At 37.1% G+C, this 13,628-nt stretch overlaps 1 protein-coding gene across 5 annotated transcripts in view; it reads left to right on the top strand.

Annotated features, from left to right (window-relative positions):
* Positions 1–13,628, top strand: part of LOC103717358 (ketose-bisphosphate aldolase class-II family protein) — a 75,962-nt gene that overhangs the window by 54,227 nt on the left and 8,107 nt on the right. For 4 of the 5 annotated variants that reach the window (XR_005507714.2, XM_039117701.2, XM_088714433.2 and 1 more), the window contains 5 exons: positions 5,231–5,328; positions 10,931–11,075; positions 11,156–11,241; positions 11,310–11,420; positions 13,345–13,419. Coding sequence is in view for 3 of the 5 variants with exons in the window: in XM_039117701.2 (XP_038973629.1) it covers positions 5,231–5,328; positions 10,931–11,075; positions 11,156–11,241; positions 11,310–11,420; positions 13,345–13,419 (515 nt within the window). In the remaining 2 variants the exon portion in view is untranslated. The remainder of the gene's footprint in view (positions 1–5,230; positions 5,329–10,930; positions 11,076–11,155; positions 11,242–11,309; positions 11,421–13,344; positions 13,420–13,628) is intronic. The other variant, XR_015974729.1, reaches the window with a different exon arrangement.

The following is a 13,628-nucleotide window of genomic DNA, read 5'->3' as shown; positions in this document are numbered from 1 at the left end:
CTTCTACATCTTTCATAGAAACTACCATTGCTGGGCATCTCAATGCTTTCCTTTTTTGACTCTTATTTTGCTTCCTTCTTGAAGTTAATTTGTCATTTTTTTCCTTAAAACTTTTTCATTTGAAAGACAGATTAGTTGGCCTCACATCCTTTTAGCCATGCGCATCAAAGGAGCAAAGCATCACTTGGTTCAATAGATGAGTGTGATACATGTTTAAGGAGGAAAGCAATAGAGAATTATTGTAGGATATGTAGTCAATGTACTAATAATCCTTTAACAGATTAAAACCATTTCGTTGTCAATGAAATGAAACACTTAGGAGAAGCTGGTGTGATCAAGGTTCGCCGTCTCGATACCGGACCCCATACCGATGCCACACTAGGACAGTATCAGTATAATATGGTACGAAATTTTTTCGGCATACCGAGTGTCGGTACGCCATCCGTATAGGATGCCGGTACAGTATGGCATGCTCCGTACCGCCTGATATGGTACGATATGCCCCGTACTGCTCAGTGCGGGCCGGTATGGCATACCATGAAAGAGTAGATGCCCTACAAGCCAATCGCAATATGTATTGTGAAGGATTTTCTTTTGATTTTCTAAATCATGTACATGACATTTAATATAAATAAAGGCATTGTGCTGTTGATTATATTTGTGATGAACCTCTTAAATTAAGACAATGATTTTGAGGCTATGATGAGATCATACTAGTGAGACCTAAAATCTTAAAATCCTAATCTTAAATATTTCCAGTCATTGGTACATTGAGTCGAGGATCAATGTTTACCGGAAAGACTGGCACATCTTATGTATGCTCGATGCAGAGGGTGATTGATCTCACAATCACTTGTGTGGAGACACTAATACAAAGATGTGGGTGCTCATTAGATAAATGAGTTCACTGAATTGACCTACAAAGAGAAATCTTATGAAGTCTTACTTACATGTCAAAAGATGATTCTCTTAGTGGGAGTTGTGCAACTGATCCTTTGACCTGAGATCACCATGGTATCTTGTGCACATGAACCTATGTTTTGGTTTACACTCATTCATGACAATAAGTTATGTACGAGGTCTTCTGGATATGGTGGATTGTGTACGAAGATTATGAGTAGGTCAACAAGGAATTAATCACTTCTAGTAAGAGAAGATAGCATCCTATTTATTCTAATCATATGATAATTCAGGAAGCCTTTGATCAAAGCAGAATGAAAATTAGAAAGAGTTTCTAATGTTTCATTATTTGAATTATCATTAAAAGATTGAGAAAAATATGAATATGAAATTGAGTTTGACATATATTCATACTCATATACATATTTGGGATGCAGTTTGATTAAAGGATTGAATTGCATGGTAACTTGCCACTGAAGGGTATTTTTGGTATTTCCACCAAATTCCATATTTTCCGGGTAGACATGACACGTTGCTAGACGTCAATCTTGTTTTATAGGTTTGATCAAATTAAAGAGTTTAATTCGATCACCAATTAGAAAGGATTCTAATTGTTAAGTTCGGGTTCGCGCAGTTTGGACTTAAATCGATTAGAAGAGTTCTAATCAAGTTGGGTCAACTCGCACTCACACCTATTGCTGGCTAAGTATGGAACCCAATGGGTCACACACAAGAAAACTTATCAAGGGTCTAATTAGATTAGATCATGTTTGCAAGATAAACATCCTAGCAGGTGTTGCAAACCTTAGCTCCTGATTCGAATTGGATTCGAATCTGATTCGAATTGGATTCGAATCTGATTCTTAATTGATCTAATTTGATTAGATCATATTCTAATATGGGTTAGCCAAGAGTTGGCACCTAATTGGCTTGGTTTGAGTCTAATTGGATTAGATTTAATAAATCATTCAATCTAGACCGTTAGATCTTGATCTACCGTTGGATGAAGACATAATGGAGAGTTGGTTTAACCCAATTGGATTGGGTTAGAGGATGGCTACCATAATTGACCATTGGATCTTAATCCCACCATTGGATGAAGACATAATGGGTCAAGTAAATGGCGCCTTGCATTGGAGCCCTTGGATCATCATCATGAAAGATCAAGAGGTGAGACGTGATGGACATGTGATTAGCATGTGATGTTGACTTGGTCAAAATATGGCACCACATGAAAGGACATATCATTTGATACACCTCTTCACTTGATCTGCACCTCCTCTTATTTGATATGGCCCTTAGATGATGTCCTTTCATGAAAGGATGTGTGGATGGGATGCATCCCTTGGAGATGCATCCCTACACCTATTATAAATAGGCTAGCACTCCATGGGTTTCATCATTCCAACTCCACCCCACTCCTCTCTTCTTTCTTTCTTACATTAGTTTCTTTCTTTCTAGCATTGCTTCTAGTGTGTCCTAAGCCAAGACAAGGTGGTCTTCTTTAGGACAAAAGGATTAGAAGTGATTTTAGAAGGTTAAAGAAAAATAGAAAGGAAAGGAAAGCAAGCCATTAGAGTTCTTTAAGAATTCTGCATTAAGGATCAAAGTCTTTGGAGCTTAAGACTTAAATCAAGTTTTCGTGTGGATCAACGTTGGAGGGTGAACACTTGGGCACCTAGTGGAAATTCTGCATATTGGATTAGCGTTAGAGGTATTCTTCTATTTCTGCATTTATATTATATTATTTGATTGCTTCCATTAAGGTGATCTTGGCTTATAAGGGTTTTATGTTAAGGAACTTTATCAAGAAATTTTTAAAATTCCTAACTTCCGCTGCGCATTATAACATGCTAAAACCCTTCATACCATGGGCGTGATCTTATGGATATTATTATTAGCAGGACTTCTTAAGGTATAGAAGACCCGGTAGTATCATGTTGACAATATCCTAGACAAGTTTAGTTACTTTGACTGCTAAGCTATGTCTACGCCTATGATTCTTGTAATGAATTTTGGCACCCTGGATCACAGGAAGAATGTGCTCAAATCCTAGGCTTTTAGGATGCATAGCAATCTGCACTAGACCAGATACTGCTGAGTCCATAAGCGAGTAACCTTGCAATAATAACTGGAATGCTTCAGAAACAAATTTAGGTACATTAGTTCAGCAGTAAATTAGAAATTGCACTAATTTTAGAAGGTCATAGTGATATCAACAGGATTAGTTATGCTATGGATACAACTTCCTAACAGACTATGTTTTCCTTTTAGATGGTGCAACAGTATGTTGGAATTCTGCTACATGAATTGTATCCTCTTAAAGCACTATGAAGGCTGAAATTATTGCATTAAATCCTACTTTTCTTTTGTTGAATGACCTAAAACATAGTAAAATACCTTTTATTAGCCAACCATTAGCAGGCATTTTTGCATATCGTAAAGCAGCTATTGAGAAGTGTGTTCCCAAAAGAGTAATGCATAAAATTGGAAAGTCATTTTCTTGTGAAACATGGAGTAATAATATGTCATCTTAGACATCATGCAATGACTTCAAATTTGTCAGTTTTGATCATTTTTTTCGGATCAGCACTTTATTATCTTGAAATCAAGGCTCAAGAATTGGAAAGTTTATCACTATGTGCTTTAAACGGGAATTAAATCAAATTATGGAATTTCCTCTTGAATGAGCTAATTTCACTGGACAATCTCCACAGGTCATGCAAATGGTCCTATGTGCAAATTGGGAATTCTAATGTCATGAAACTAGAGGAGTTGAAAGGCTGCAGAATGCTGCATTAATCCACTATTAAGAGAAAATTAAAATAATCCCTAAATATATAATCAATGGCTCCTGTAAGTAGTATGCAGGAACGATATTAAAGAAACTGTTTAAGTGTATAGTCTATATATATAGCATAGTTACCTAATTCTTTGTAATAAGCAATTTGTGGTTGCTACAAATTAAACTGTTTCACAATATAATTCAGTATAATACAAAAGAGTTAAGCAAGTTTATAATTTTATCTTAAGGTTTATTGGTTAAGACCTAAAAGATGCTAAATCTCTCCTTCTATATCTTTTTCTCATAAAAATATTCAGAGTATATAATCCAAGACACTTCTATCAACATTCTTTCTATTAACAAAAATAAATTTGACATTAAATTGTATAAATGATAAAGCTAAATTTTCTAGAGCGAACCTGATTAATTAAGAAGCAGATTGCTAGTTATGAACCCATACTGGAACTAAGCAGTAGGCATATGATGTCCTTAAACATTGATGGGTCATAATTTAATCTGTACAGCTAACCGGTATACATGAGATCAAGGTATGCCATCTCGGTACCCGGGCTCGTACTGGTGCCACCCTATCACTATGTTGGTACGGTATGATACGAGGCCGGTTCAGTGTATCGAGTATCGATACGCTCCCATACCGTGTATCGGTACCGAACTAGTATGGGTACGCCCCGTACTGCTCAGTTTGGTACGTACGGTGAACCTTGCATGAGATAAGAACTATAGGTGCATATAGAGTTTTGAAATATATCTTTATTATTCTTGATTTATAACAGGGTCCGTCTGCTAAAGTTTTGCTCTGACTAGCTCAAACATTTGTATATACAATTTCTATGTTGCATCTCTAATCTCTCTTTTGAATCTGAGTTGGGATAAATCTTGTGAATTATGGGTATATACACTTGAGTCCTAAACTCCTGATATTATTTTATCTTATGACCACTTGTGGCCAGTCACACTAGTTTACACATTAATGCAATTTTCAGTATTATATATTGACATAAGTGAAGGTATCCATTTTCCTAGTTTGCTATGGTTGGCCAATATTAGTTACATTTTTGTAGTAATTGACATATTTTGCTAGAATATGTTACTCTTCGATAATGCTACTACAGTGTTCATTCATGTGTACAAATCTTGTCAAGACTCAAGATGGAATGACTCATTCAAGTTCATCCTTGATATGAAATGAAAGATATTCTCAAAAGTTTTGTGTTAACCAAAATTGACTGCTCTCCAACTGATAAGTTCCATCAGATTTGCTTTCTTGTAGCAAAAGATCTGTGCATGTGCTTGATTTTTATCAATAATACCCAAGAACTTTTGAAGATACTTTTCTGTTGTTCATTCTTATCAGGAGACCCATAACACTGTAAAATGCTCAACTCAATGTAATCTTATATGAAATCAAATTGCATCTTATGGGGAATAATTAAATAATTGTCTTTGAAATATCTTTATTTTAATTTAATTTCTTAATCAGAACTCTATATAAAAAACTCTGTTTTGTTTCTTTTCCTTATGCAGCTCCAGAAGAAAGTTTAGAAATTAACTACAAGGTCAGCTCTGCACTTGTGGACGTTGTTAGGCGAATTAATGCTCGACCTCGTTATATCCTTGCCAAGGTATTCAATAAGCATAATATAGAGGTGCCTACTTACTTCATTGTGATGATCGAAACTGACCAAGTACTCCATCACAAGCTCCCTATGGTCCTACTTTTTTCTCTTTGGAGAAGCATTAACTCTTAACACCTAGAGCTGTTGGAATGGTAATTTATTCCCATTAATATTTTTGATAAAATTGACACGTTATATGCTAATGTAGAAATTTTTAGTTGTTCTAGTTTTGGAAACTTTAATGCTTGTCCTGTAATTGGTTTTCACAATATACAACATCAATTTGAACAAAGGATGGATAAAGTATAAGATGTGATTTGGATGGCTAATGTTGGTTTGCAGTCTAAAGAATCAAAACAAACTGTTGAAAGTAATGCTTATATTGCTATGCCCTGTTTTTATGGAATATATTGTCTTCTTCCTAAACATTTGTTTACTTTGTTTTTGAAAACGTTAGAGATTTCTAGTTATGTTGCTATGCTGTTGGATTAAGGCTTGATAGCTAATTATAAACTACGAATCTTATCTTGTTCTTCATTTTTGACATTAACTTTGTGTCGGTCTTTCTTCTTTTTAATCGGTACTCGATGGTTATTGTGATATAGGTTGAATAGTAAAGCATGATAGGATAGGGAGTGTGCCTAATGCTACTTGTCCTTAAAAATGCATTTCAAGGTCATCCACTTATCATGCAGCCCTTGGATCTTTTTTTCTTTTTTTTTTTTGTATGATATGGACCAATATTCGCCATACCATACCGAATTGAGTGGTATGGAGCATACCATGCCGTACTAGTTCGGTATTGGTACATGGTGCAAGGGGCGTACCAAGATTTAGTATGCCGAATAAGTCCCATACCGCACCATACCGACAGTGATAGTGTGGCACCAGTGCGGGGCCCGGTATTGAGAGGGTGTACCTTGATATGGACTACAAACCATTTTTTCTGACAAAAATTCATAACTACATTACAATTATCGACTTTGATATTATATTCTCTATTCTAGAATCCATATCTCACATGATGTGTACATAATAAATTTGTGGAAGCAACCTCAAAAGAAAGGAGAGAGGAGTAGATAATGGGGAAGGGCTAATTATACGATAGATTCAACTTTGAAGTCTTTAGTTTTATGGTACAAATATGATTTTTGATTTTAAACAATATTTCTAAAGGTGGTTGACCAAACCAATGTTGGGGTCCATACTGGTCGGCTATAGGCTTGATACCATACCGGTACATACCTTCCCGACCAAGGTGTACTGGAACCAACGGAGGGAGAGGGGGAGAGAGGGCAGAGAGAGAGAGAGGGAGAGGCTTTGTCAGCCTCATCATTGGTGTCGTTGTCAATGGTGATGACAACTAAAAGTCAAAATCTTTAGCGACGAGGATCTCAACCTTAGGAAGAATTGCGAGCAAGAGGCTCGCATGAGGCAAGTAGGATTGAGTGAGAACTGGGGTGGTGGGTCTAAAGATACTTGGACCAATTCGGCCCTCGAACTGAGTCGATCTGCTTTGAATCGAGTAGGCACAAACCCATACCGAGACCAAGAACCATTTTGATTCAAGATCAGTGTGGTATGGTACTGGGTAAACTAAACGGTTTGATTCGATATTATATACCTTACTATATACCCTGTTCTGAACTTAATCTAAAACCTAAAAATGACACTTGATATATTTTCTATCACAAATTGATACCAACATCAAATAGTTAAGGCCTAGACAAGGGTGTTTACTTGGTCTAATAAAAGGATATTATTGTAAAAGAGCTGGAAGCTGAACCTTTATTATATATATGTATATATATTGTAGAACTATAAGCAATGATACTTAAAATATATTATGATTTTTTTTTCTATTATAGGATTTCCAAATGTGGTTGCTTATATCTGTGTTTATCATAATTTTGGTTAAGTGGTAAATCTTGTTCTGCTTTAAGTCTATCCAGAGATTTTTGAGGAAGGGTTTCCTGTTACTTTCTCACTATTTGGTAGGCATGCCAACAAGATCTCATGAGAGCTTTGAATCAATCAGTAAGCTGCAACTATGGATTTCGACCCCTATTCGGATCTGTATAGAATCATAGCAATGCATATTACGGGTTCATACAAAAAAGTTAGTAATATTGTCTGGCAGATTATATGAATATTCGGAAGTATGACATTGGCAAACTGTACTATAAAAATGAGGATCGTCTCTTCAATGCCTTGATAACTGGGGAGAAAATTCATCAAGAATATATTGCATCAATGTAGGATAATGGAATTTTTTTTCTACAAATGATCCCGTAATTAATATCATTGATTCTAGAAATTAAGGATTTAGGCATAGGCAGAATGGTTTAGGACTATTGGTATCGTAGTATTCCGAGAGAAAAGCGGTACCCAATACGAGTGTGGAACACGAGTATGTTATTAGGTCGGGACATCCTGCTTGCCCCGATTAGGACCACCTAGTACCAATGCTGGTTCGGCTGGGACTAGGTGCAAACTGATTAGATTGCATGTTTTCTAGAAAAAGTGTAAGAGATGAGCAGGACGCCATGCTTTCTTTTCTCATAGGTCTAGTCATGGAGGGGTGTGCAAGATAGAGATAGAGAAAGAGAGGGAGGGAGTGAGGAAGGGAGAGGCATAAGGAGGGAAAAGACGGCAAATCTGACTTGCCCTTAGTGTGACCTGGCATCCTTAACACTGAAATCCTCGCACATCCTGTAAGGCTTCACTCCCTCTTTTTCTGGCCACTAGTTTGGCCAAAAATGAGAAAAACAGGGGAGTGATAAGTGATGTTTCAGTTCTATCTATTGGTAATCTTTTAATTTTATTCAAACCTTGGTACTAGTATTGGCACCATATACCCCATCGTTGACTCAAAAACATATGAGTATTTGTTAAAATTTTATTTAAGATAAAAAATTAAAAATTAAAAATAATGAGAAAAAAAAAAAGAATAGTTGGCATCCTAGTTATATATCATTACCCATATGGGGCTTGGTTCTAGTATTGTAATTCTTGTTAGAAATGCTTAGGCCCCATTTGCCATTTTGTAGGTAGTTGCGCTTTTTCCTGTAAAGCTTGGGTAGTAAAGCTTTCCCTACTAGAGCTTTTAATAAAAATTGTTTGTTGTTTGGTAACTACATTTCTAAAGTTCCACAGAACTTTAACATATATTTGGATCTTATTTCATAGCTTGATTAGCTTGATTATTATTGTGGGACCTGATTCAGAGCGGGTCCAGAAATATGTTAATCAAGTACAATCATGTTCAAGGGGATCACACATCAGGTGGAGTTTATAATTTGTTCAGAGTACTCCAAAAAATTCAATAGTGGAACATTATGAATTAAACATCAAAATAAAGATCAAGTTGATGCAGCTTTGACTAAAAAACTCGAGTCTAGTTCCTATGCAGCTACAGTGAATGATGGAGATCAAGATCACATCATGACGCGTCAGATTGCTACAGGACTTAGGTTTTCTGTTAAATTTATTTAGTTTCAATTTACTGTATTTTCTTTTATTTTTTGTTATTCTTAGCTATTATTGGGTTATTTTGAATCAAGGGCCAAGATTAAACGATCTCAGTCTTATTGAACCTTGATGGGCTCAGTTATTGTAAGTGATTATTGTCCAGTCAATAATAGTAGTGCCATTCCAAAAAGGAGAAGTCTCTGTCCTTACCTTCGACGGTAACCACGCCGTCTCTTTTCCGGCAGTCCCTTTTTCAAGCGAGCAGAAAATGGAGGCATTCAACTTCTCTCAAGCCGGGAAAAAGGCAAAAGCTCTACTAGCTTCCTTCTACTATAGTTTCTTTAAACGGTAATTAGTGCGGTTTGGAGGGTATTTTAAGAGTCTAAAAGTTTCTGTGTTGAGTTATATAATCAGAGGTTTTATAGATGATCAATGAAAATTTGGATTTTCTTTTCTCCTTTCATGTGATGCTGCAGGACAAAAGTAAGACTCATGACCCCCTGAGTTCCACTGTCTTTTTTTTTTGGGGGGGGGGGGGGGGGGGGAGGCGGAGTTGGAGGTAGGTATACCAGCTTAGTAATCTGTTTGAATGATAAGTAGGATTTTTCACTGATTTAGTATAATTAAGGTAACTCTAGACCAAGAACGGCGGAATCGTCCCGAACCAGGCGGTTTTGGTCGTTCCGAGCCATACTGGTGGCTCATCGGTACAATTCCGGCAACGAAAACGAAATTCGTTGTTCGAGCCATACCGGTGGCTCACCGGTACAATTCCGGCAACGAAAATGAAATTCGTTGTTCGAGCTGGAGAAGGAGAAGGAAAGAGAGAGTGAGCGGAGGAGAGAGGGAGAGGGCGGGATGCCAGCAGAGGCCGGGCCGCGGCCGGTTCTCCTGTTTCAAAACCGGAGTCCGACCGGGGCTTAAAAAAATTCGTGATTTTTAAGTGAAGTCTGCAAAATTTTTTAGTCGCAGTTGGACCCCTGTTTAGTTCGAAACAGGAGAATTTGCCGCGTCCTTCGTCAGGCTCCCTCCCTCTTTTTTCTTTTAAGAACACTTGACCTTACCCCTTCTGGGAATTGGTCGCGTCCTCGCTCCCGCGGCCTCCGCCGGGCTCCCTCCCTCTCTCTCCCCCTTCTCTCTTTCTCTTTTCCTCTCTCCCACGGTCTGCGTGTCGTCTCCTCCATCGGTACAGGCCCGACATGGCCCATACTGACTCATGCCACTGAAGAACCAGTATGGTGCCCGATACCGGTTCCACCTACCTTGCTCTAGACTCTATACTTCTAAATGGCATTTTAAAATTATCATAATCTTGTCGATTTTTTTGTTTATTCTAATATTTCATTTGTAGGATTTTTCGTTGTTTGACTATAATTAAGGTAACCCTACAACTATTGATAATAATATTTTAATTATAATCATGTAAATGCTATTTGTTTATTTCGATATTCCTATATTGGTCACAACAATGTGGAACTTGGCTTCTAATATAATGAGCTTATTATAGAATATTAATCATCCTTTTAAGCATGTGATTTTGGACTACTTTTCTTGATTTTAGTTTCTGTAGTGCTTGTTGTTTCACTTGTTTGTATCATCAATGATCTTGAAGTACAAAAAACTATAAACTTTAAGAACAAGGTTTGTCGTACCGATCAGTACCGTACTGTACCGGTTGTACCAAATCGATATACTGTACCATACCATACCGACACTCGGTATGCCGAGTTATACCGTATTGGAACCACGTAGCGATACTGTAAATGATGGTACCGGTACAGAATCCGGTATTGAGACGATGAATCTTATTTAAGAGTGAAACATGGAATCAACAAAATTTGATATATGTGCTCTGTGAGAACCCAAGCAGGGAGTGTGTTTAGTCCTGCATCGTTTGTACACTGGGTAGATCTCGGATACTTATTACAAGAACAAGAAATCCAAATAATCCCATCTAGCTAGCCTTTTTCAGTGAGGCTCTATGTTGTATTATTGAAACAAGTTGCGCCTCATCTAGTATGGCTTCAAACAATGGCGATACTAGACATGCCTTTTGTAAAGTTTTGAGTCAGTTAAAAATATACTTTATATAATTGTGAAATTTCTGAATTCTGATATTTAATCGAATTGGTTTCAGGGTGGAATCACTTCATCAGATCTTGCTACGAAAGCTTTAGAAGCCCAGCGTGCTAGGGTAATTGGACAAGCATCAGCCGGTGTGCCCTTATGGCAGTTAGGACCAGAAAGTAGACACCCTGGGGTTCCATACATTGTTTTCCCAGGTGATTGAAAATTTTCACCAATTTATCTCATAACAGATTGTAACCTTAACTTGTCCTCAGCTATTTCTACTTTTCAACAGGTAATGTTGGCGATAAAACTGCACTGGCTGAAGTTGTAAAAAACTGGGCCTGTCCTCCTAGAAGTTCAACCAAAGCTATTCTTCTTGTAAGGTCCTTATATTTGAAGGTTTTCAATATATCTTTTAGTTTTACTGAAGTATTTTTATTTTGAAGAATGCGGAGAAGGGTGGATATGCTGTTGGTGCATTCAATGTTTATAATCTTGAAGGGGTAGAAGCAGTTATTTCAGCTGCAGAGGCTGAAAGCAGTCCCGCTATATTGCAGGTGAGCAATTGCTGGTCATCCAACAGTTAATGGAAATTTTTCAAGCTTCTTCAATAATTGATGTAGAATTTATGTAGGTACCTCGAGTTTCAGGGTTATGTAGTAAGTAATATGTATTGCTGTCCATCTTACTTGATCAATATCATTTCTTCGGTCTACAACCATGGAGCAGTTCAGACCCCATACATAATAGTGGCTTGTACTTTCTTCTTGGGTCCTGTATTTGACCAACTTGAACTATTCCCCTCTTTTCTTCCCTTGGAAGATTTGAAGGCATAATCTATGTATTAGACTAGTGACCATAATAATCATACAAGCACTACATAAGCATCTCACAATACAGAACACGTGTCACACTCAGCATCTACGATGTATTAATGTATATCTAAAAGTATCTCTGTAAACCCTCTTTTCTGTTCTGGCCCCAGATGCAGCCATGTCATCAATAGCTAAAACTAATGATGGCCTTTCCCCATTAGGCCCTAGAGGTAGTATCTTGTGGAATGGATTTATCAGCATCATGCTTCAGTTAAGGTCTTCAGGCTATGAATCGCATTGGCAACTTTACCCTGCCCATGGTATGCTGAACCGGCTCGTGCCGTCCGATTCAGCCCATACCGAACCCTGACCGGACCGGTTCCAGTGTGGAAAACGGTTTTGGCTCTCTTTGGGGCCGGACTGAATGGTACAAATCCGGAATGGAAAAATCGTACCATTCCGATAGGCGATCGGTATGCTTATCAGTACCGGTACGGCGTACCTTAACCCCCGCCTGATGGGCGTAATGCACCTGAGTTTGCACTCCCACAGGGGCAAGGCCATAATAAATAAATTGAGATGATCTAATGCAGATATTAGAGACTTAGACAACAACCAACATAGATTTTTAGAATATATACTTGTACACATGTTTGCACATTGTCTTTCTTATGGAAAAATAAGCTTGTACATAGCTTCCAAAATGATTTATTGATTTTGACTAATTCTCCCTCGTCATGGAATCTTACTTCATTGGGTGTTTTTCCATGAATGAACACTGTTGTTTCTTGGTAGAGCTAATCATCTCAAGTGAATCCATGGGTACTTAGTACTTACACAAAGTTACCATTATAATACATATTTCTTAAATTTCAAATTGAGATTCATGTGATTCTCTGTTTAGTGTCATCTGATATTTTTGTGTACATGCTGAGTTTGCAGAGTTATTTTTATTTATAGATTTTTAATATGTAAATTCGATGTATTGAGTTAATTTCAATGGAATATATTTTTTTGTATTAATAAAGATTCACACAAGCTCTTGCATAGGAACATATTATTCATAAAAATAGGTGCACCATGTTGCATGTTATGTTATTGATCTCTATTCATATTTTCCAGCTTAGCTTTTAAATATTCAGATATCTAGTTTAACTACTTTTACAGTGTTGTGTTAAGAATTTTATTTTTTAATGGATTATGCTCAGTAACTTGAGTTCCTTTTTTTTCGAAAATATGTATCATAACTAAGGTTTGCCATACTAGTGCATACAGTTGTACCATTATATACCGGTATCGAACCAGTACACGGTATAGAGGGCGTACTAACACTCAATACGCTGAACTAGCCTCTGTACCGGGCATACCAATATTGTAATAAGATGGTACTAGTATAGGGTCTGGTACCAGGACGGCGAACCTTGATCATAATTGTTTTGCGATTTCTTCTGTTATGTGATATATGCTGGGATAGGCGTGTAATAGTTATATTGCATTTGCCTCATTTAACTTGCAGATTTTTTATTTTGAATTATTTAATTTTGTTCTATGTTATCAGGAAGTGCAAACTAATTGGAGGATTAGAATGAGAGGAAGTTAGAGAAATTGATGACTGTTTTATATATTATAGCTGTTGCATCTAAATTTATTGTCTTCTGCAATCCAGGTACATCCAGGTGCTTTGAAGGTAGGAGGGCTCTCTTTGGTTGCATGTTGCATTTCTGCTGCTGAACAGGCCAGAGTAAGTTCATGTAGATGTGGTACCATTGTGCAAGTCTTCTGTCTTAACCACCTGCATTATGTTAGAAATGCATGGACTTACTACATATTTCAAGGAAAATACCGATTGTTTTTTTAGTTTTAGAAGTTACTCATGGCACCTCCCAGGGTAATAGGTTGTCAGCTTATGTATGTAGTATGTACATAGTACATACATATGTAGTGTACATA

The sequence above is a fragment of the Phoenix dactylifera genome, chromosome 18 (assembly GCF_051530095.1).
Source record: "Phoenix dactylifera cultivar Ajwa chromosome 18, Ajwa_hap1_PhDact_Kaust_v1.1, whole genome shotgun sequence".
NCBI classification, from domain to species: domain Eukaryota; kingdom Viridiplantae; phylum Streptophyta; class Magnoliopsida; order Arecales; family Arecaceae; genus Phoenix; species Phoenix dactylifera.
This window is presented reverse-complemented; position numbering and strand designations above follow the sequence as displayed.